General features: G+C 40.2%; 1 protein-coding gene and 1 non-coding gene across 4 annotated transcripts in view; both read right to left on the bottom strand.

Annotated features, from left to right (window-relative positions):
* The window catches only part of PAFAH1B1 (platelet activating factor acetylhydrolase 1b regulatory subunit 1), a 102,695-nt gene that overhangs the window by 20,448 nt on the left and 57,009 nt on the right, over window positions 1–25,238 (bottom strand). For all 3 annotated transcript variants that reach the window (XM_032263389.1, XM_032263390.1, XM_032263391.1), the window contains exons 3-5: window positions 3,155–3,239; window positions 2,531–2,605; window positions 1,433–1,639 (exon numbers count right to left, since the gene is read on the bottom strand). In XM_032263389.1, coding sequence (XP_032119280.1) covers window positions 1,433–1,639; window positions 2,531–2,605; window positions 3,155–3,239 — 367 coding nt within the window. The remainder of the gene's footprint in view (window positions 1–1,432; window positions 1,640–2,530; window positions 2,606–3,154; window positions 3,240–25,238) is intronic.
* Window positions 12,578–12,679, bottom strand: LOC116540170. Its single transcript, XR_004264336.1, has one exon. It is a non-coding gene; the product is annotated as a small nucleolar RNA U13 (small nucleolar RNA).

Genomic DNA, 25,238 nt, shown 5'->3' with positions numbered 1-25,238 from the left:
AAAAAAAAAAAAAAAAAAAAAAAAAAAACTAAATACATGTACCTACATTAAAATAAATGTAGTATATTAATGTATTAGGCATATAATTACTTTAGCCTATAGAAATCCATGATGCTCATATGAATTTAAGACTCCCTTACAATCACTCTACAGCCCACCCTCTTAAATCACCAGCCCACATGATGCAAGTCGTTGATTTAGAAACTAAAGAAATCATATAAAGACACTGTAAAACGCCGGGCGCGGTGGCTCAAGCCTGTAATCCCAGCACTTTGGGAGGCCGAGGCGGGTGGATCACGAGGTCAAGAGATCGAGACCATCCTGGTCAATATGGTGAAACCCCGTCTCTACTAAAAATACAAAAAATTAGCTGGGCATGGTGGTGCGTGCCTGTAATACCAGCTACTCAGGAGGCTGAGGCAGAAGAATTGCCTGAACCCAGGAGGCGGAGGTTGCGGTGAGCCGAGATCGCACCATTGCACTCCAGCCTGGGTAACATGAGTGAAACTCCGTCTCAAAAAAAAAAAAGACACTGTAAAACAATGTTTAATTTGAAGAACTGGCTACGTACAGTCACATTTAAATTATGCCTGCATTTTATGTGGGACTGCTAATATGATATATATAATCTACTCACATTTTCTCAGTTATACCTTTATAAATTAAACTTAAAATCTGTAACTTACTTTGAAATAAGCCTTAGGATAGACACCTACCTAAACCTATCTATACTGCAATTATCTTATCTTTCTATAGATGATTTATACAACTGCCATTTTATTGTGTCTGAAACAAAGGCAACTTAAAAACAACTTTTTCTAACTAAAAAAGTACAACATTAAAATGTAATATACGTTTACTATGAAAAAAATTTTTTAATGAGAAACACATAATTTATAAATAAAAAGCTCTTATATTCCCATACTCTTGGAAAGCCAATTTTAAATACATTAAGGAGAGTCCAATTTAAATGAATCTTCTATTTAATTCTTTTGCAGTACAGATTCACCCTATCATCAATTACTAGTTTTCTAAACCAGTGTTTCACATACAGCGCCCTATTTAAAGGCCCACACTTTTCCTTCTCTGAAGAACAAAAATTATTCCAGCACAAGGTGACCTACTGACATAAACTAAATTAGTAACATCCTACTTTCTCAAATTCATGAGCATACTTATCTGGCGGCATGCCTCTAGGAAAAACAACAAAATTTTATTCCAATTCTGTGTTTAAGATTTAGAATCAAATTCACATGCTAGACCGTAGTGCAAAAAACAAAACAAACAAACAAACAAACAAACAAAAGATTTAAAACGAAATTACTTAAATTTCAAAGAGTACCTCCTGCCCCTCTGCATAGGCCCTCATTTTCTGGATCTTTTAATTTTTTTCACCTTATCAACTTTAAGTCTACTTTTAACAAAAACCTACCTTAATTGTAGCATCCTCTGAAGCAGAGACCATAACACTGAACACAGGATGGAAAATGACTCGAGTGACTGGACTCCTGTGACCACTCAATGCATATTTTTCTGGCGGACGGGGAATCCACTCTTTTGGGTCCCGTTTCTGACCAAGAGGTCCACCTGACGTAAATTCTTCTTTTGCTTCATTTAACTTTGATTCTAATTCCATAACCTTTAAAAACAAGTAATTACATATAGATTTCAATAAAAATAGCATTGACACTTTTAAAAACTGCCTTTATTTTACAACTATATATGCAGAATACGTGAAAAATTTCAGTAATCACATCATTTGTCAGAGTTAAATGAAAATGATTTATTTTATATAGCATCAAAATATAAGTTGTGTGACAAAACTAAAAATTCAGAAAAATTCAGTACAATTGCCCTAACTATTCAACACAAAGAAAAACTTCAATTTCTATCTGGCGACAGAGTCTTCTACTGCTAATCAGAGAAGGGCAGTGAACTTGTCTTGGTCCCTCTAAGGCTGCTACTCTTAGTAAGTTCTTTCCAAACCAGATTACATATGATAATAATAATATTAATAATAAAAGCTAATATGTATTGAGCATCTACTATGTGCCAAGCACTTTTCTAAGAGCTTTATATGGATGAACTCACAACAATGTTATTTATATATTCTAACTTTGCCTATGAAGTACACATTTTAGGACTGGAATATTATTTGTTGTATTTACAGGTAGAAAGAAAAGCTCAGAGATAAAAATGACTTGTCTAAGAGCAGACTTTAGTGCTCTTTTCCCACCATCAATCACAATGGCTCCATGTGTCCTTTCCAAGTACACAAATGAGTTCTTTCAGTATCAATTCCTCAAAGCCAGGACTATGCAGATTCAAACCAGTCAGCAACTCTAGATATGTGAGTTACCATGTATCCGCAATGATGAGCCTAGGTCAAACTTTTCATAAAGCACAAAAAAATGCATTTTTATTTGCTTTTTAAAGATTAGATGCAATTATTAATTAATGCAGAATGTTATTTTCAGAAAGTTTATATAAGTGAATACAACTAATTTTAAAGAAAAAAAGACTTAGTTACCTTCTTTTGTAATCTAATAACAGATGTCCATTTTTTTTCCAAAAGACCAGCATACTTTTTATCTAATTCTTCATTCTAGAGAAAATAAATTTAGAATCTTTTAAAAATCACTTAACTATGATCCTCAAGCCAAAGATCATTCACCTTTAAGTCCGAACATTACTAAAAATCTGATTGTAAAAAAAGTGAGTGGCCGGGTGCAGTGGCTCACACCTGTAATCCCAGCACTTTGGGAGGCTGAGGTGGGTGCATCACCTGAGGTTAAGAGTTTAAGACCAGTCTGGCCAACGTGACAAGACCCGGTCTCTACTAAAAATACAAAAATCAGCCAGTCGTGGTGGCACACAGCTGTAATCCCTGCTACTCAGGAGGCTGAGGTAGGAGAATCCCTTGAACCCCGTAGGTGGAAATTGCAGTGAACTGAGATCATGCCACTGCACTCCAGCCTGGGAGACAGAGTGAGACACCATCTCAAAAATAAAAAAGGGGAGTGAAAATCAAGTTCAGTATCAAGTAGACCACAATAACGAATGACAAAATTGTGAAAAGCTGTTAACTACAGATACTTGAGTAAAAATCTACTCATTAACTATACTATGAAGAATTGTAAAAAGTGAAACATACCATATCTAATTCAGCTTCCTTTTTAAAAACTGAATATGCCTCTTCATAGCCATTTGAACGAAGATAATCTGCTATAGCTCGATTTCTGAAAGAAAACAAATTCAAATGACTCCTAAAAAAAAAACCTCATTTCTATTTTGAAGAAACATAATTTATTTAAAATCTCTTTAAGTCTGAAGATACTCTAAGATATTCCCTTTCAAATTAAGTTAAAAAGGACACCCCCACAATGCCTCCAGAACTTTTAGCCTCTGTCACAGTATATCCACAATATTATATTCTTAGTTACGAGTTTTTCTTTTTTTTTTTTAACCATCAGAAGAGAAACTACATATTTATGAGTTTCAAATGTGTTGCATCTCACAAGCTGTAGGCACTCTATAGATCAATATATGGCTTTGTGATGGCAATCATCAATTTTGCTAATGTTTACATTTAGTCTTTCTTTACTACTTGTTATACACTCAAGGGCTGACAGCAGGAATTTGGTTTTGCAGAGAAAAGTCTTGAGAAAAAGTATTTTTATATTAGAAATAATTTTGAAGCATTAGAGTGGGTGAAAAAAAGAAATCATACACTACAAACTTAGTATACTGTCAGAAAATGAGACAATCATTTAGAATTAGAACTTGAAGGTTAGAGAAGCTGACTTAGCTGATGCCTTTTCAGGTTTGCCTTATACAGTCTGAGTACCCTTTTTACAAAATGCTTGGGCCCAAAAGTGTTTTAGACTTATTTTTAAATTCTGGAATATTTGCATTATAATGCCTAGTTCAGTAATTCAAAATGCTCCAATGAATATTTTCTTGAGCATCAAGTCAGCTCTCAAAAGCTATCAGATTTTGGGGCATTTTGGATTTTCAGATTAGGGATGTTCAACCTGTATTCTTTCAAAAAATGAAAATCAACGAAACTCCCTCCTACTAAGATAACCTATTTCAATGTCTCAATTTTTTTGCACCTTAAGTCTCACTGTGATACAAACAGTTGTTTACTTGGGCTTTCCTTTAAATTAACCCGTGTGGACTACATACAATGTCCTCATATTATGTCGCACAAACACTTTCATCTTCTTAATTTGCCTCTTTTTACTAAAATTATGTGGTGTTCTACTATGTTGTGAGACCTATGTTGGTGGTATTATTATTATTATTATTTTTTTTTTTTTTTGAGACAGGGTATTACTCCGCTGCCCAGAATGGAGTGCAGTGGCATAATCATACCTCACTGCAGCCTTGACCTCCCAGGTTCAGGTGATCCTCCCACATCAGCCTCCCAAGTAGCTGGGACTACAGGCACATGCCACCAAGCCAGCCATTTTAAAACTTTTTGTACAGGTGGTTTCGTCATGTTGCCCAGGCTGGTCTTGAACAGGGCTCCAATGATCCACCTGCCTCAGCCTCCCAAAGTGCTGGAATTATTAGGCATGAGCCACTGTGCCCAGCCAGAGACCTATATTTTTATTACAACAAACTATGCTCCTATGAAGGTCCTTGTGTAAATATCCATGCCACTGCCCACTTAAAGCTTTAGGACAATAACAACACTCCAGTGGGGGCTGGGCGCAGTGGCTCACGCCTGTAATCCCAGCACTTTGGGAGGCTGAGGCAGGTGGATCACAAGGTCAAGAGATCAAGACCAGCCTGGCCAATATGGTGAAACCCCATCTCTGCTAACAATACAAGAATTGGCCAGGCATGGTGGTAGGTGCCTGTTAATTCCAGCTACTTGGGAGGCTGAGGCAGGAGAATTGATCGAACCCGGGAGACGGAGGTTGTAGTGAGCCGAGACTGAACCATGACACTCCAGCCTAGGGTGACATAGCAAGACTCCATCTCGGAAAAAAAAATAATAATAATTAAAAATAATTACAGGGTTAGACGATCACATTCAAAGACATGGGAATTGAAGAGAGGTAAATCTTAATGTTATTACAAGTCTATGTCTATGTCTTACTCATACTACAGCCCATTATCTTCTGGCCTGTTTCTACTAATGGCTAACTCAATTCATTCTGAAATATCTTCTTTACACAGAGCTGAATCTATTTTTTGATTTCCACCAAGTAATTATACTTGGGCCTTCCAAGTCAATGTACCTGTGTATTTTTTTGGAGACGAGGTCTTGCTCTGTCACCCAGGCTGGAGAACAGTGTGGCTATCTCAGCCCACTGCAACCTGTGCCTCCTGGGTTCAAACAATACTCCTGCCTCAGCCCTCTGAGTAGGTGGGATTATAGGCACAAACCACCATGCCTGGCTATTTTTTGTATTTTCAGTAGAGACGACGAACGGGGTATTGTCATGTTGGCCAGGCTGGTTTCGTACTTCTGACCTCAAGTGATCTGACCGTCTCAGCCTTCCACAGTGCTGGGATTACAGGTGTAAGCCACCACACCGACCCCAAGTCAACGTTAAGTAAGAAGGCAATGGCTCTCTCACGATGTGCAATCAAATATGTTGTATTGTTAAAGCCTGTACTACAAACCTTCAAGAAAAATAAATTTCCCTTTTGTTAGAGGATTGCATCCTGGCTGGGCATGGTGGTTCACACCTGTAATCCCAGCACTTTGAGAGGCCAAAGTGAGTGGATTCATAGAGGCCAGGAGTTTGAGACCTGCCTGGGCAACATGACCAAAACCCTTCTCTACAAAAAATACAAAAAATTAGCCGGGTGTGGTGGCGTGAACTTGTACTTCCACCCACCTGGGAGGCTGAGGTGGGAGGATCACCTGAGCCTAGGAAGTCAAGTCTGCAGTGAACTGTGACTGCACCACCTGCACTCCGGCTTGGGCAACAGAGCGAGTCCCTTTAAAAAAAAAAAAAAAAAAAAAAAGGCCGGGCAAGGTGGCTCACGAGGTCAAAAGATCGAGACCATACTGGCCAATATGGTGAAACCCTATCTCTACTAAAAATACAAAAATTATCTGGGTGTGGTGGCACCATGCCTCAGCTACTTGGGAGGCTGAGGCAGTTAGAATTGCTTGAACCCGGGAGGTGGGGGTTGCAGTGAGCTGAGATCGAGCCACTGCACTCCAGCCTGGAGACAAAGAGAGACTCTGTCTCAAATAAAATAAAATTAAAATAAAATAAAAGCATCCCAAAGCAGCATATATACCAAAGCAGAAAGAGAAACAGGCTAAAACACATCTATTTCTTAGCTTCGTTTTCTTTTAATCTAATAAACATCAAGTGAATAAAGAAAAAAATGTCAATAAATCATATGTATTATTTGTAAATATTTAATGTTCCTACCTAGCTCCATTAGCTCCACTGCTATCTCCGGGTCAAGTCCAAATACCTGAAACTTTGCCTGAACACACACTATACAGCTTCCAACAATAAGGCTCATATAACAGATAATACATATGTGTACCATATACGCAAATTATAACAACTGTAATCTTTTTTTTGACCCATGGTCTCATTCAGTCTCCCAGGCTGGAGTGCAATGGCGCAATCATGGCTTACTGCAGCCCTGACCTCCTGGGCTCAAGTGATCCACCCACATCAGCCTCCTGAGTAGCTGGGACCACAAGCGCATGCCACCATGCTGAGCAATTATTTTTTTGTACAGATAGGGTTTCGACACGTCACCCAGGCTTGTCTCAAACTCCTGGGCTCAAGTGATCCTCCCACCTTGGCCTTCCAGAGTGTTGCGATTATGGGAATTAGCCACCATGCCCTGCCAACAATTACGGTCTTAAGGAATATTTTTTTGTAAAGGAAAGTTAAATGGTGATAATTTTCCAGGTAAAGGGAAGATAGTACTAAAGGAGAAATACGCAAAAATGACTACTCCCTTTTCCTTTTATTTTTTTTGAGATAGAGTCTCACTCTGTTGCCAGGCACCAGGCTGGAGTACAGTGGCACAATCTTGGCCCACTGCAACCTCTGCCTCCCGGGTTCAAGCAATTCTCCTGCCTCAGCCTCCCGAGTAGCTGGGACTACAGGCGCACGCCACCGCGCCCAGCTAGTTTTTGTATTTTTATTAGAGACGGGGTTTCACCATGTTGGCCAGGATGGTCTCGATCTCTTGACCTCGTGATCCACCCGCCTCGGCCTCCCAAAGTGCTGGGATTACAGGCTTGAGCCACCGTGCCCAGCCCCCTTTTCCTTCTTAAAACAAGGTCAGTAGGACAGAATTTTCAGTACCACTGTCTTCCACCTCCAAATGAAGTCCTACTGAAAGGTCTTCAAGTGCAACAGCATGTAGGAAACTATCATTCTTAGACTAACAATGCCCTCTGGAATAGCTCTTCAAGACCTGAGGCTGTTTTACAGTTAACTTTTTTTTTTTCAAGTAGAAGGAGCACATTCTAAAATAACCATAAAAGTAGTTGTTTTTTTTTTCATCAAAATAGTAACATTGTTTTAGCTCTATTCAATTCTATTCTCCTATCAGTAATTTAGTCACAGCCCATACTTCTAGCCACATTATCAGGTAAGCGATATTGTCAGGGTTAGGAAAAGAACTCCAGCAGGGTGCAGTGGCTCATGCCTGTAATCCCAACACTCTGGGAGGCCAGGCGGGCAGATTACCTGAGATCAGAAGTTAGAGACCAGCCAGGTCAACATGGTGAAACTCCATCTCTACTAAAAATACAAAAATTAGCCAGGTGTGGTGGTGTGCACCTGTAAGTCACAGCTACTTAGAAGGCTGAGGCAGAAGAATTGTTTGAACCCGGGAGGTAGACTCGCCACTGCATTGCAGTGGGTGACAGAGCGAGACTCTGTCTCAAAAAAAAAAAAAAGTCCAGAGAATTTTAGCACTGCCACCTCTGTTGCCTTGCCTCTCAATATTTAAGCCAAAAATCTGATTCAGTTACTGCAGAACCTCTAACTTTAGCAAGGTGTACCACCATTACTAAAAGTAAGAAATAACTAAAAACTAAAGAACCTCAGCAGACAGCAGTAGCTCATGCCTGTAATCCCAGCACTTTGGGAGGCTGAGATGGGAGAACTGCTTGAGCCTGGCAGGCTGAAGCTGCAGTGAGCTGTGAGTGATCGGCCATTTTAATTTCACTGCTTATATGAAGAAAAAAAAAAAAGGTTAAGTCAAAGGCTGATGAACTGAGATGTTTTCTTACTAGACCTATTTAAAGAGATACACTAATGGCCAAGACAATCCTAAGCAAAAAGAACAAAGCTGGAGGCATTGCACTACCTGACTTCAAACTATACTACAAGGCTACAGTAACCAAAACAGCATGATATAGGTAGCAAAAGAGACATACAGACCAAGGGAACAGAACAGAGACCTCAGAAATAACACCACACATCTACAATCATCTCTGATCTTCAACAAACCTGACAAAAACAAGCAATGGGAAAAGCATTCTTTGTTTAAGAAATGGTGCTCAGAAAATTGGTTAGCTGGACTCCTTCCTTATACAAAAATTAAGTCAAGATGGATGAAAGACTTAAATATAGAATCCAAAACCATAAAAATCCTAGAAGAAAACCTAAGCAATACCATTCAGGACAAAGGCATGGGCAAAGATTTCATGACAAAAATGCCAAAAGCAACTGCAACAAAAGCTAAAATGATAAATGGGATCTAATTAAACTGAAGAGCTTCTGAACAGCAAAAGAAACTATTATCACAGTGAACAGACAACCTATGGAATGGGAAACATTTTTTTGCAATCTACCCACTAACAAAGGTCCAATATTCAGAATCTACAAGGAACTTAAACAAATTTATAAGAAAAAAACAACCCCATCAAAAAGTGGGCAAAGGATATGGACAGACACTTCTCAAAAAACGACATTTATGTGGCCAACAAACATGAAAAAAAGCTCAACATCATTGATCATTAGAGAAATGCAAATCAAAACCACAATGAGATACCATCTCATACCAGTCAGAATGGTGATTATTAAAAAGTCAAGAAACAACAGATGCTGGCGAGGCTGGAGAAATAGGAACGCTTTTATACTGTAGGTAGGAATGTAAATTAGTTCAGCCATCGTGGAAGACAGTGTGGTGATTCCTCAAGGATCTAGAACCAGAAATACGATTTGACCCAGCAATCCCATTACTCGGTATATACCCAAAGGAATACAAATCATTATGCTACAAAGACGCATGCATACTTATGTTTACCGCAGCACTGTTGACAATAGCAAAGACATGGTACCAACCCAAATGCCCATCAATGACAGACTAGATAAAAGAAAATGTGTTGCATATACACCATGGAATACTATGCAGGCATAAAAAGGATGAGATTACATCCTTTGCAGCGACATGGATGAAGCTGAAAGCCATCATCCTCAGTAAACTAACACAGAAACAGAAAACCAAATACCACATGCTCTCATGCATAACTGGGAGTTGAACAATAAGAACACATAGACCAGAGGGAGGGGAACCACACACACCCAGGTCTGCTGGTGGGGGGTAGGTAAGAGGAGGGAGAGCATCAGGACAAATAGCTAATGCATGTGGGGCTTAAAACCAAGGTGATGGTTTGATAGGTACAGCAAACCACCATGGCACACATTTATCTATGTAACAAACCTACACATTCTGCACATGTATCCTGGAACCTAAAGTAAAATAAAAATTTAAAAAAAAAAAAAAAAAAAAGAGATACACTGAAAAGGCTGAACTTGCATAGTCAGGGTAGCAATGGAGATAATGCGCATTCCTCTAAAAGGTCCAGGGATCCAATTAATCTGAGGTGTCTGCAGCGCTGTGAAAGCTCTGTGAAGGTAACACAGAAGACCGGGCAGTATCAAGCATGACACCACCAGGAGCATACCTGGAGTCATCTTTAGTGCCCTCCTCCAAAAGACATCCCTCACACCATCACAGGCTACACTGTTTTAGATAACAAGATGAAACTATACAGTCTTGGGAGAGTATGTGAATAAAGTTTATTTCCAGGGCAGAGATATACAGGGAATCATTCCCTAAGCTGCAGCCACAGGACATCAAGTCTCAAACAAGTAACAAGCCTTCCTAATTTTTCTGTTTTTAGATGGAGTCTCGCTCTGTCACCCAGGCTAGAGTGCAGTGGCATGATCTCAGCTCACTGCAACCTCTGCCTCCTGGGTTCAAGAGATTCTCAAGCCTCAGCCTCCCGAGTAGCTGGGATTACAAGCGAGCACCACCATGCCCAGCTAATATTTTTTGTATTTTTAGTGGAGATGAGGTTTCACTATGTTGGCTAAGCTGATCTGGAACTCCTGGGCTCAAGTGATCCACCTGCCTTGGCCTCCCAAAGTGCTGGGATTACAGGCGTGAGCCACCACGCCTGGCCAATTACGTTGTTTTAAAGTTACTAATGCACACATATTATTGACCGACACTTAGAAAAAAACTGCATGGCCTGCTACAGGCCAGAGGTCAGCTATATTTCCAGAGACAAAGACATTTTGCCTTAGTTGCTCAGTACAACTTACAACTGTGAGATCCACTCAGAATACATTCTTGTAAAAATATTTTGCATTATTTCAAAAACTCATAAGGAAAAGTCAGGATGTACAATAATAGAGATAGCCAATACAACTGTCATGTATTGCAAAGTTTGAAACATTTATATTTTTAAAATGTAAAGTAAAATTTCACTATAAAACATGGAAAGAAAAAAGGAAAAAGGAAGAAGGGATGAGGGCCTGTTTATATTCCCAGTTTTATATAGGGAATATAAAAGAAGGTTAAGTTACATATGGTCCCTTGCCTTCGAGAATCTTGTAAACCTATCTAAGGAGCAAAATGAAAGCTACTGAAGTATATGAAATTTAATTCAAAAATGAAAGAAATGAGATTGAATGGAAAAATCTTTTTTTTTTTTTTTTTAAAGACAGGGTTTCACCATGTTGGTCAGGCTGGTCTTGAACTCCCAACCTCAGGTGATCCGCCCGCCTTGGCCTCCAAAGTGCTTGGATTACAGGTGTGAGCCACCACGCCTGGCCGGAAAAATCTTTTTATAAAGGCAAGATGTGAGGCCTTAAAAGAAACAGTAGGTATTACCTAGGCAGGAAGCTGAGGTGGACCAGTGAACAAGAATGGTATATTATGGAGATCTCAATGTTTATCTAAAAGCATGTGATCAAGCTCAATATTCTTGGCCAGGCCCGGTAGCTCATGCCTGTAATCCTAGCACTTTGGGAGGCTGAGGTGGGTAGATCACTTGAGTTCAGGTGTTTGAGATCAGCCTGGCCAACATGGTGAGACCTCATCTCTACTACAAATACAAAGATTAGCCAGGCTCAGGGGTGCCCACCTGTAATCCCAGCTACTCGAGAGACTGAGGCAGAAGAATCACTTGAACCTGGTAGGTGCAGTATTGCAGTGAGCCAAGATGGTGCCACTGCACTCCAGCCTAGGTGGCACAGTGAGACTCTATCTCAAAAACAAAAACAAATTCAACATTCTTCCTTTTAAAACATTCCTTATTAACGGAAAGGTTTTCATTAAGAATATTTATTAGCATCGAAAAAAACCTCTCAAATCTTCAACTAATAAATCTAAGAGTTAATGGCAGAGCACTAGAAACACTTGTGCTAAAGAACAGGACAAAGATGCTATAATCATTACTCTTACTTAAAACTGTCTAAAAGCAATTGATCTAAATATCAGATCAAAAATATCAGAAATCAGGTGGTATTAAAATAATGAGAGAAATGGTTAAATGGACAAACAGACTATGTAGGACATTCAAGGCAAGAAAAAGCAATTTCATGAAAGCAGTAATTTTAAAAAACCTATTTATCAGAAAAGTCAGAAGTACAGAGGCAGATTACATGAAACAGCAAACTAAACAGAGGAGGACCACTGTACAGTAAGTCAAGCCCTAAAAAATAATGAAGATCCCTTAAAATCAGGTCATATTTGTAATAGTCATCCCCAGAATTATCTGGTAGCTTCCAATTGTTGATGGTGCAGTTTTTACTCTGCACTCAACAGCAGGATATTCAATTATCTACAATACTGTTAATAATGGATTTATTTTTTAGAATTAGGATAGGTCAAGTCATAGTAGATGGTTGTCATTCCACTGCCACCTGATGAATCATTTACTTGTCCTGGGCCCCCCTTTCCTCACTCTTTAAAAAAAAAAAAAAAAAGAGAGAGAGAGATGAGGGCTTGTTCTGTTGCCCAAGCTGGAGTGCAGTGGCACAATCATGGCTCCTGGGCTCAATGGATGCTCCTGCTTCAGCCTCCTGAGTAGCTGAAACTATAGGCACATGCCACCAAGAATGGTTATTATTATTATTATTTTTTTAAGTAGAGATAGGGTCTCAATATGTTGCCAAGACTGGCCCTTTCTTCACTCTTAAATACCTAGTTGCATCCCATCCTTCAGCTGACCTCCAACTCTACACAGAAAATAAGGAGCTACTCAGCATATACCATTCTTAATGTAGTTACTTGTATTTGTGGCACTGCTTTCCTCTTCTATTTTTTTTCGCATCAGTCAGGTAGTGTGCCGACATCATAACAAGGTTTGAGGGTGGCACATCTTACACGTGTGTGAACACCCAATCATCACACTTATGAACTACAAAAGAATCTGCTTTCCTTTTTTTTTTTTTTTGAGATGAAGTTTCACTCTGTTGCCCAGGCTGGAGTGCAATGGCACAATCTCAGCTCACCAAAACCTCTGCCTCCTGGGTTCAAGCAATTCTCCTGCCTTGGCCTCCTGAGTAGCTGGGATTACAGGCATGTGCCGCCACACCCAGCTAATTTTTTATTTTTTTTAGTAGAGACAGAGTTTTTCCATGTTGGTCAGGCTGGTCTCAAACTCCTGACCTCAGCTGATCCACCCACCTCGGCCTCCCAAAGTGCTGGGATTACAGGCATGAGCAACCATGCCCAGCCTCTGCTTTCCTCTTCTACAATGTGTTTTCTTTTATCTTTTTTTGAGACAGGGTCTCGCTCTGTCATCCAGGCTGGAGGGTTGTGGCGCAATCTCAGCTTACTGCAACCTCTGCCTCCCGAGTAGCTGGGATTACCAGGCATATGCCACTACGTCCAGTTAATTTTTATATTTTTAGTAGAGACCGGTTTTCGTCACGTGGCCAGGCTGATTTTGAACTCCTGACTTCAGGTGATCCGCCTGAAGTCAGCCTCCCAAAGTGCTGGGATTACAGGAGAGAGCCACCGTGCCTGGCCTACATGTGTTTTCTCTTTCTAATAGAACTCTTTGGAATACCCTCCATCTTTCACTGAAATGCAATGTGATGTGGCATGTACAAAGGCTTTGTATGAATTCTACAGAAAGTCAACAATTTTCATCTTGATCATATCTTTATCATCTTTACAGATGCCTACATTTCACTCCTAAAAAAAAGTTAACATATATATATATTTTAAATGATCAGCAATTTCATTCTGGAAATCAAAAATTTCCAAAGAATAAAAAGATCTAACACAGGCTAGGCATGGTGGCTCACACTTGTAATCCCAGCACTTTGAAAGGCCAATCCAGGATTGTTTGAACCCAAGAGATATGAGCTATGATCATGCCACTGCACCACTCCAGCCTGAACCCTGTCTCATTAAAAAAAATAAAAATAAAAAATAAAAATAAAAAAAGCCAGGCAGGGTGGCTCACACCTATAATTCCAGCACTTTGAGACGCTGAGGCAGGCAGACTGCTAGAAGTCCAGGGTTTGAGACCAGCCTGGACAACATGGCAAAACCCTGTCTCTACAAAAAAATAGAAAAATTAGCTAGGCATGTGGCACGCACCTGTAGTCCCAACAACTTGTAAGGCTGAGATACGAGGATGGTTTGAGCCTTGGAGGTGGAGGCTGCAGTGAGCTGAGACTGAGCCACTGTACTCCAGCCTGGGAGACAGAGCCAGACACTATCTCAAAAAAACAAACAAAAACTAACACAAACTGAGAAGAATTTAATCCTCCTTTGAAGACACAGAGGGCCTTTTTTTTTGGGCAATAGTTAGAAACAATAGTCACTGCATAGAAAGTGACAATATAGGCAATATGATTACAGGTTCCATCATTATCAAACCTTTAAAGTTTAAAAGACAGGCTGGGTGGAGTGGCTCACGCCTGTAATCCCAACACTTTGGGAGGCCAAGGTGGGCGGATCACCTGAAGTCCAGAGTTTGAGACCAAACTGGCCAACATGGTGAAACCCTGACTCTACTAAAAATACAATAATTAGCCGGGCATGGTGGTGTGTGACTGTAATCTCAGGTATTTGGAATGCTGAGGCAGGAGAACCGCTTGAACCCAGGAGACAGAGGTTGCAGTGAGCCAAGAGAGTGCCACTGCACTTTAGCCTGGGCAACAAGAGCAAAACCCTGTCTCAAAAAAAAAAAAAAAGTTTAAAAGACAACAGGAACCTCAACATGTAGGATAGACAGAGGCAGCATATTAAATAGTTTATGTTTAAACGTATATAGTTACTTTGACAGTCAATGAAAATATATAGCTGTTTTTACAAACATTTGAAATTAAGGTTACAGTCTTATTTCAACCTTACGTTCCAATTCATTCATGTACTTTGCTTTTGTTGCCTCATGATAAAATTCAAATTCACATAGGTAAGCAGTGCAAACAGTACCTGGATTTAAACAGCTCAACTTGCAGTCTCAGAGTATTCTTCAATTAAACTGAGCCAGAAGATTTTAAAAGGAGTGGAAAATACCTATTTGAAAGCTGAGTCACTAACAAGATCTAAAAATTACTTTCTTGTCTTACTATAGATCCCCAAGTCAGGCGAAAAGTACCCAAATCTTTAAGCCCTAAAACTTGTCTGGCATCTACTGTGACTGCAGGAACATGTGTAGCTATAGTATATTCCTGTTACCATGTGAAATGTGCAGGCGGGTGTAGATCTTCACTTAGTTTTGCAAAGGCCCAGGAAAAACCACTTTCCAATCAATGCTAAATACATACAATGTTCACATATGTTCATAGGAGAAACCTGAATACCTCAACTAACTGCAGAGGTCAGTTTTTTGAAGCAAGCAAGCAAACAAACAAAAAACCAGCTTAAAAATATATTACGGTCGGCAGGACGCAGTGGCTCACACCTGTAATCCCAGCACTTTGGGAGGCCCAGGTGGGCGGATCACGAGGTCAGGAGTTTGGCTAACACAGTCAAACCCGTCTCTACTAAAAACACAAAAATTAACTGTGTGTGGTGTCACGTGCCTATAGTCCCAGCTACTCAGGAGGCTGAGGCAGGAGAATCGCTTGAACCCAGGAGGCAGAGGTTGCAGTGAGCTGAGATCAAGCTATCGCACTCCAGCCTGAGTGACAGTGCAAGATTATCTCAAATAAAATAAAATAAAATAAAAATTACAGTCATGAAAAGACATGGAGAAATGTTAAATACAGATTGCTAAGTCAAAGCAGCCAGTGTGAAAAGGGTACATGCTGTATAATTGTAATTTTCTGGAAAAGACAAAACTATGGAAAGAGTAAAAATATGAAGGGTTTAGGGAGGCAGGGAGGGATGAATAGGTGGAGGCTGAGATTTTTAGGGCAGTAAAATTATTCTGTATGATACTGTAATGATAGATATATAACATTAAGCATTTGTCAAAACCAAGAGAATATACAACAAAAAGAATGAACCCTAGCGTCAACTATGGACTTTAGTTAGTAATAATGTATCAGTGTTGACTCATCAATTATAATAAATATACCACATCAATACAAGATGATAACACCAGGGGAAACTGGGGAAAAGGCCAAATTAAGAGGTAGGATATGAGAAAAGGCATATGGCACTGTCCATCAAGTCACTTATTCCATTCCCAAATCAAAATTGCTATGGAAAACATTTAAGGCTTTTTGGGGAAATAATTTGAGAGAAGCAAGGTTTACAAAACAAAAAACTTAGAATTTATTACCTCATATTGACATGCTTTTTTTTTTTTTTTGAGGTGGAGTCACACTCTGTCACCCAGGTTAAAGTGCAGTGGTGTGATCTTAGTCACTGCAGCCTCCACCTCCCGGGCTCAAGCAATTCTCCTGCCTCAGCCTCCCAAAGTAGCTGGGATTACAGACAGGTGCCACCACGACCAGCTAGTTTTTTTTTTTTTTTTAAAGCAGAGATGGGGTTTCACCATGTTGGCCAGGCTGCTCTCGAGCACCTAACCTCAGGTGATCCACCTGTCTCAGCCTACCAAAGGCTAGGATTACATGTGTGAGCCACCGCACCTGGCTGAAATGTATTATTAACATAAAGCTACAATGATCAAAAGAGTGTTCTTCTGGTTCCTGAAAGCACAGCAAGTCCAAAAGCCAATGTAAGGTTTTATAAGGTGTTTTCAGATCAATAAGGAAAGGACTATTCAATAAATGTTTGGACATGTGGATAATGACTCAGAGAAAAAGCACTTGGATCCCTTCCTCGTATAATCAACAAAGATAAATTCCAGATGACTTAGACATTACTATAAAAAGAAACAAGGCTGGGCGCGGTGGCTCAAGCCTGTAATCCCAGCACTTTGGGAGGCCGAGGCGGGTGGATTACGAGGTCAAGAGATCAAGACCATCCTGGTCAACATGGTGAAACCCCGTCTCTACTAAAACTACAAAAAATTAGCTGGGCATGGTGGCGCGTGCCTGTAGTCCCAGCTACTCAGGAGGCTGAGGTAGGAGAATTGAATGAACCCAGGAGGCGGAGGTTGCGGTGAGCTGAGATCGCGCCATTGCACTCCAGCCTGGGTAACAAGAGCGAAACTCCGTCTCAAAAAAAATAAATAAATAAAATAAAATAAAATAAAATAAAATAAATAAATAAAAAGAAACAAAACCAAAAATGTCTTAAGAAAATAAAAATGAATACATATGTAGTCAGTATTAGTGAAGGTCTTCCCAAGCATGAAATCTATGTCAGTATCAAGGAAAAGACACAGCTTTCACTATATGACACCTATTTGCAACATATGACAATGGGTGACTTAGTACACTAAAGTCCTCTTAGGGATCAACAAGAAAAATGTAAACACTACAACAGAAAACAAAACAAAACAAAATGTAGCAACACCCAAACAGGTAGTTCACAGAGTAAGAGAAGGGGATCATACATTAAAAAAATTTTTGAACTCAATAAAGAAAAATTTTCTATAAATTTTTCTATAAATTGTGAGATTACTTTTTTTCTTTTTTTTTTTTGAGATGGAGTTTCACTCTTGTTACCCAGGCTGGAGTGCAATGGCACCATCTCGGCTCACCGCAACCTCTGCCTTCTGGGTTCAAGCAATTCTCCTGCCTCAGCCTCCCGAGTAGCTGGGACTACAGGCATGCGCCACCATGCTCTGCTACTTTTTGTATTTTTAGTAGAGGCGGGGTTTCACCATGTTGACCAGGATGGTCTCGATCTCTTGGCCTCATGATCCACCCACCTCAGCCTCCCAAAGTGCTGGGATTATAGGCATGAGCCACTGCGCCTACCCGAGATTACTTTTATATACACACATAAAATTCGATGTTTGCAATTCAACTTACTGGTTTTTTTTTTTTGGTCACCCAGGTTGGAGTGCAGTGGGGCAAGAGCTCCCAGGATGCTCCCACTGAAGGCTCCCAAGTAGGTCCCAAGAATGCACCCAGCATTCCTGCATTTTTTTTTTTTTTTTTTGAGATGGAGTCACCCAAGCTGGAGTGCAATGGGGTGATCTCAGCTCACAGCCACCTCTGCCTTCCAAGTGGTTCTCCTGTCTCAGCCTCCTGAGTAGCTGGGACTTACAGGCACATGCCACCACACCTGGCTCAACGTTTGTATTTTTAGTAGAGATGGGGTTTTGCCATGTTGGCCAAGCTGGTCTTGAACTCCTGACCTCAGGTGATCCACCCACCTGGGACTCCCAAAGTGTTGGGATTACAGGCGTGAGTCAGATGTGAGTCAGGAATTGCCAATTCCTGAAATTTTTCATGAGAAAAAAATAAAATCTTGAGGAAACAGTTAATTGGGCCAGATGTGGTGGCTCATGCCTGTAATCCCAGCGCTTTGGAAGGCTGAGGCAGGCAGACCATTTGAGGTCAGAAGTTTGAGATCAGCCTGGTCAACATGGTGAAATCTTGTCTCTACTAAAAATACAAAATTAGCTGTGTGTGGTGGAGCACACTTGTAATCCCAGCTACTCGGGAGACTGAGGCAGGAGAATTGTTTGAACCCGAGAGACTGAGGTTGCAGTAAGCTGAGCTCATGCCACTGCATTCCAGCTTGGGCAACAGAGCGAGACTCCTTCTCAAGGAGAAAAAGAACAACAACAAAAAAAACCAGTGAATTGAACATTATGTATAGCAAAAGCAGCTAAAATGTATTAAGCATTTACTTCATAGCAGGTATTATGACAAACATTTTACATGTATTATATTTAATCCTCATAATTCTGCAAAGGTATCCCCCTTTTTAATCTAAAAAAAAAATTTTAAGTGAGGTAGGAAAATCTGGAGGGAGCATTTTCTGATCATAACAGTAACACTGGGTTGCCTGCAGGTGGGATCTGGAACTATGTTTTTTCTTTCCCTGTATTTTCTAATTTTTCTTACATTGAAAGGATTACAGGTATTTTGGTTTTTGTTTTTTCTTGAAACAGGGTCTTGCTCTGTAGCCCAGGCTGGATTGTGGTGGTGCCATCATGGCTCACTGCAGCCTTAACCTCCCAGGACTCCCACTGAAACCTCCCAAGTAGCTGAGAGCACAGGTGGGCGCCACCAGGCCCAGCTAATTTTTGTATTGTTTGCAGAGACAGGGTTTAGCTGTGTTGCTCAGGCTGGTCTCAAACTCCTGGGGTCAAGCAATCCACCTACCTCAGCCTTCCAAGGTGCTGAGACTACAGGCATAAGCCATAGCACCTAGCCCACAGTTTGTCTTAATTATCACTTTGTATTTATTTTTTGTTCAAAAGCATCAGGTTGGTGAAAAAATATATTTTAAACAGTTCTAAATGTTCTAGCTATGTATTTAAAGCTGTTTGTCAAATACATAAAGCTATGTATTTAACAGGTGACGTTTAACACTTAGGGATCAGGAAAGTATGTTTTAAGGTCAGAATCGGTGTATCTGTTCTGACACAGAGCTATCCAGAGGAAACCGTACCTGTAGTATCAAGGATTCAGTTGACTGCATCTTCAGCATGTCCTAGCTTAGCCAAGCACGTGTTGACACAAGAAACCCAGGAAATTTTTATTAAGTATACCACAAATTATTCCAGATCTTCTGTTTTAGGACCATGCCATGAGTTAGGGGCCAATATTAACCTATTAGTTTCTTAGAATATCTCTTTTCGAAGTTTGGGATAGGCATATACGTATCAGGGAGTCTTTTTCATTAAATTTTAGTCCCTGAGGTGGGTGCAGTGGCTCAAGGTTGGGTGGATGGCTTGAGCTCAGGAGTAGTAAGTCAATATATGTTACATAATCAATAGCACCTCAGAATGAAAAAAATAAAATAAAAAACAGATGAAAGATTGAGGGTCAAACAGAAAACTGTCTATAGGTCACGGAAGGTTAAGAGAAAGGCTAAGAAAATTAGCCTACTGGCCAGGACTAGCTAACAGAGATAAACAAGAAATTATACAAAACAATGCTGGAAGATCACTTTGGAAGGCCTCTTTACCTGAGAACCTGGGAAAAGCTAAAAGGCCACATGCCCTAGGGCAAAGGACAGCACTACACAGCAGAAAGATGTTCCAAGAGAGCACACCCAATTTCAAGCCACTTTACCATAGTCATTCTTTTCTACAAACAGAATTATATCCAAAGATGATTAGTCAGAAGGAAGGATGCCACATGGAGCCCATGAGGACTTTATTAAGAGGGGAGGTGAAAAGGTAACAAAGCAAGTAAAAGCGAGAGGAAAGTCTGCTTTAGAGAAGAATAACCCCCCAGGAAGCAGCAGAAAATTACAGATGAATGAGCTATACTCTCTAGAAACCAAAAGTGACATCAAACTAAAAATAGATAAAAATAAAAGGAATCCCTGAAAACATGGTATTATTATACACAAATTTAATAAATGAGGCCAGGTGCAGTGGCTTATACCTGTAATCCCAGCACTTTGGGAGGCTGAGGTGGGCGGATCGCTTGAGCCCAGTAGTTTGAGACCAGCCTGGGCAACATGGCAAAACCCCATCTCTGCAAAGAAAATACAACAAAAAAATTAGCTGGGAATGGTGGTGCGCGCCTGTAGTCCCAGAATGAGGTGGGGGTAATGCTTGAGCCTGGGAAGTTGAGGGTGCACTGAGCTGAGATCCTGTCACTGCACTCCAGCCTAGGTAACAATGAGATGCTGTCTCAAAAATATAGAAATAAGTAAATAATACAGAAAATTTTTCTAAAATAAAGAACCAATTCTGCAGCAGGAAAGGTACACATACTATAACCCCAAAATGGATTCAGAATTTATATCCAAAATCTGGCTTGAGGAAGGATAAATGCAAGAAAAAGAATATCGTGGATACCTAAACAGACAAGAATAGAGAAATATCAGGCTGACCTAACACTTCTCCACTATAACCTATGATGCCAAGTAATAGTGATTATCTATAGTTTCTTTGTTTAAAAGAAAAGCCATTAAAATTTTACTTTTGTTCTGTTTGTTTTTTTGAGACAGGGCCTGGCTCTGTTGTCTAGGCTGGCGTGCAATGGTGTGATGACAGCTCACTGAAACCTTGAGCTCCTAGGCTCAAGCAATCTTCCCACCTTGGTCTCCCAAAGTGCTGGGATTACAGGTGTGAGCCATCACACCCAGCTAAAATTTTCCTTTTATTTATACAATACGCTGGCCAAAAAACTGAAGCTACACCATCAAGAATCTCCTTTGTTTCACCTTTATATAATCTCATTCCTCTCTTCAGAGGCAACCACTGTTAACATTTTAGTGTGTTTCCTTTCAGGCCTTTATCTGTGCCTCTACAGACATAGGCATAAAAGAAACAAACAGTTGTAGGGGAGGAATGTTTAACATAAATGTATCATACCACCTCATTTAGCAATTTGATTATTTAACAACAGATCTCAGAGGTGTTTTCTTGTATGTACACACACACACACTCCATATTCTTTTAAATGCTGTACAGTAACTCATAAAATGAATGTAGCATATTTAACACATCCCTGCTGAAAGATGAATTCTTTGGACTATTAATCAGTTTCTTACTATATAAGCAATATAATAAACATCCTTTTATATAGCTATCCCTAGAGAAATGACCACATTCGTGCTGAAAAAGTTTTTCACACTGTCAGATGAAGAACACACAGTACATGTTAAAAGATACTGTCAAATTAGCTAGGCATAGTGGCATGTGTCAATAATTCCTAATACTCAAGAGCTGGAAGGGAGGACTCCCAAACTACTCTTTAAAGAAACTGTAACAATTTGCACTCCTACTACCAGTATCTGAAACAACCCATTTCCCACACTCTTGCTATCAAAGGCTATCACTGGTATTTTTTTCATTTTGGACAATCTCAGGAGACAACTAAATCTTGTTTTGTTTAGAGGCAAACATTTTCATATGTTTACCACCCAATTTTTCAATTTGCTTTGTTTGTGAATGGCATTTATATTACTTTTTCTCATTTTTTTCTACTGGTTATTTCTAGAATAACTTTTTTTTTTTTTCCCCGCAGACAAGGTCTCATTCTGTCACCCAGGCTGGAGTGCAGTAGTGCCATCATGGCTTACTGCAGCCTTGCACTCCTGGGCTCAAGTGATCCTCCCACCTCAGCCTCCTGAGTAGTCACGACTATGCGCGTGTGCCACCATGCCAGAATGCCAGATTTTTTTTTCTTTTTCTTTTTTTTTGAGACAGTTTCATTTTTGTTGCCCAGGCTGGAGTGCAATGGCACAATCTCAGCTCACTACAACCTCCGCCTCCTGGGTTCAAGCAATTCTCCTGTCTTAGCCTCGTGAATAGCTGGGACTACAGGCATGCGTCACAAAGCCCAGCTAATTTTTTGTATTTTAGTAGAGGTGGGGTTTTACCCTGTTCGTCAGACTGGTCTTAAACTCCTAGCCTCAGGTGATCCATCCATATCAGTCTCCCAAAGTGCTGGGATTACAGGCCTAAGCCACTGTGCTTGGCCGCCTGGCTACTTTTTAAACAATTTTTTTTGTAAAGATAAAATCTTGCACCTACGTTGCTCAGGCCAATTTCAAACTCCTGCCTCAAGCAATCCTCCCGCTTTAGACTCCCAAAGTGCTGGGATTCCAGACCTGAGACACAGTGCCTGACCTGTTTTGAGGCCTTTCTTCACACGGAAGTTTTATATATTGATACAGTCAAACTTACACTCTTCCTTTGGTTTCTACATTTTATACCTTAAGGAAGTCCATCTCTACCCAAAGGCTGTATCTTCTCTACCACTTTATACTGTTATTCTGTATACGCTCAATATTCAGGCTTTTAATAATACCACCTTTATCCCATGCTAAATTTCTTAAAGAGGAATGTCTTTGAACTTTGTTCCCCTAACCTATTTGCTTATTCCACATTTTACAATAATATTTGAATATCTGATAGATTCAAGTTCTTTCCCATTATCATTTAAAATATTTTCTTACCTATTTTCCAAATAACTTTTAAGATCAAGATGGTCAAGTTAATGAGAAATTCAGTTTGAATTTTGATTCGGATTGCATTTAATTATTTGAGAGTTGTGACAGCTGTCCAATACTGACTTTTCCATCCAGAAACAAGGCAAAAAAAAAAAAAAAAAATCTTTTCTACTACATTATCCATTAACAAGAACAGTTTGTTTGTTTTGAGACAGAGCCTTACTGTTGCTGAGGCTGACAGGATATCCGCTCACCACAACCTCCGCCTCTCAGGTTCAAGCAATCCTCTTGCTTCAGCCTCCGAAGCAGGTAGGCGTGTTCCACCATGCTTGGCTAATTTTTGTACTTTCAGCAGAGGCGGGGTTTCGTCATATTGGCCAGGCTGGTCTCGAATTCCTGACCTCAGGTGATCTACTCGCCTGGCCAGGAACAGTTTATTTTTGATGCCATCTTATTTTGGGTCATTGTAGTAAACCCATTCTTTTTTTTTTTTTTTTGAAGGGGACAGAGTCTCGATTTGTTGCCCAGGGTGGAGTGCAGTGGCATGATCTCACCTCACTGCAACCTCCACCTCCCAGGCGCAAGCGATTCTCCTTCCTCAGCCTCAGCATCCAAAAGTACTTGAATTACAAGATGTGAGCCAAACTGCCTGGCCCTAAACCTATTAATTCCAACTGTTGATTCTCTTAGGTTTATGTAGATGCTAGCACCTATAAATGTTTGGTTGCTTCCTTTTCAATATTTCTGATTATTTTTGTTGCCTTACTACATGAGCTGAAATCTCAAATATATACTTAAACAGATGTAGAGACACAGGAACTCTTAAGTTTGTTGCTGACTTTAATAGGAACGTACCTAGCATTTCTTTTTTTTTTTTTGAGACGGAGTTTCACTCTTGTTGTCCAGGCTGGAGTACAGTGCCTCGATCTTGGCTCACTACAACCTCTGCGGTCCAGCTTCCAGTTTCAAGCGATTCTCCTGCCTCAGCCTCCCAAGTAGCTGGGATTACAGGCACCTGCCACCATGTCCGGTTATTTATTTTATTTTTTTTTAAGTAGAGACAGGGTTTCACCATGTTGGCCAGGCTGGCCTCAAACTCCTGACCTCAGGTGATCCATTCGCCTCAGCTTACCAAAGTGCTGTGATTACAGAAGTGAGCCAACGCACTCAGCCACATTTTTGTATTTTTACTAGAGGCAGAGTTTCACCATGTTGGCCTCAAGAGATCCACCCACCTCAGCCTCCCTGAGTGCTGGGGTTACAGGTATGAGCCACCACCAGGTGGCTTGCCCAGTGTTCCTACAAAGGTAGTGCCAGCCTTATAAAATAAGCTCCTAAATTTACTACCTTTAACTACGTTCTGGAAATGATCAAATAATCTGGGAAGTAAATGGTCTTTACTAGATTGGAAAAAATTATCATCTAGGCTTAAAAACTGCCTGGGATTGAAGTCTTTCAACTAACGTTACAATGTCCTCTATATTTAACAATCTATTCAACTTTCCTACTATTTCTTGAACCAATATTATCATACATTTTCCTAGAAAACCCACACAGGTCATTTAGTTTTCCAATTTTATATTATTTTTGAGAAACAGTCTTATTCTGTTGCCCAGGCTGGAGTGCAGCGGCACGGTCTCAGCTCACTGCAACCTCTGCCTCCGGGTTCAAGTGATTCTCATGCCTCAACCTCCTTGGTAGCTGGGATTACAGGGGCGTGGCACCACACCTGGCTAATGTTTGTATTTTTAGTAGAGATGGGGTTTCACCATGTTGGCCAGGATGGTCTCAAACTCCTGACCTCAAGTAATCCACTGAGCCCAGCAAATTTTCAAATTTAACAGGATAGAGTAATCTCATAAGTTTGAAGATCATCTGAGTTCATTTTACGTTGAATTTCCCATTCCTATATACTTCATTTATATCTTTTCTCTTGACTAAAATGGTTTTGTCTATTTTACATGTTCTTTTTTAAAAGCTAGTTTTTGGTTTTACCAATTAAGCTTATGGAACTATTTTCTATTTTATTAAGGTCTGCTTTTATTAATTATTAAGTCTTCCCTCCTCCTTTCTGAAGACTTGTCATTCTTATTCTTACACTGAACGCATAGTTCATTTTCTGTCTTTGTTTTATAAAGATTCACTGAAGACTGTGTATCTTCTGTAGGCTATGTTGGCTGGATCTGACAGGCTTTTGCTATCAGGACCCTCATTATTACTGCTATCTTCAGTCCCTAAGTTTTGTTTTAATCTCAACTGCTTAGCTGTTTATATATTTGTATATATATAACTTTTTTTTTTTTTTTTGAGACAGAGTCTACCTCTGTCACCCAGGCTGGAGTGCAGTGGTGCAACCCTGGTACACTGCAACCTCTGCCTCCCGGGTTCAAGTGTTTCTTGTGCCTCAGCCTCCCAAGTAGCTGGGATTACAGGGGCCTGCCAGCAAGCCCGGCTAATTTTTGTATTTTTAGTAGAGATGGGGTTTCGTCATGTTGGCCAGGTTGGTCTCCAGGTCCCGACCTCAAGTGATCCGCTGTGTTGGCCTCCCAAAGTGCTGGGATTCAGGCATTAGCCACTGT

This window comes from Sapajus apella, unplaced genomic scaffold, assembly GCF_009761245.1.
Source record: "Sapajus apella isolate SASKATOON/1434 unplaced genomic scaffold, GSC_monkey_1.0 scaffold136, whole genome shotgun sequence".
NCBI classification, from domain to species: Eukaryota; Metazoa; Chordata; class Mammalia; order Primates; family Cebidae; genus Sapajus; species Sapajus apella.
This window is presented reverse-complemented; position numbering and strand designations above follow the sequence as displayed.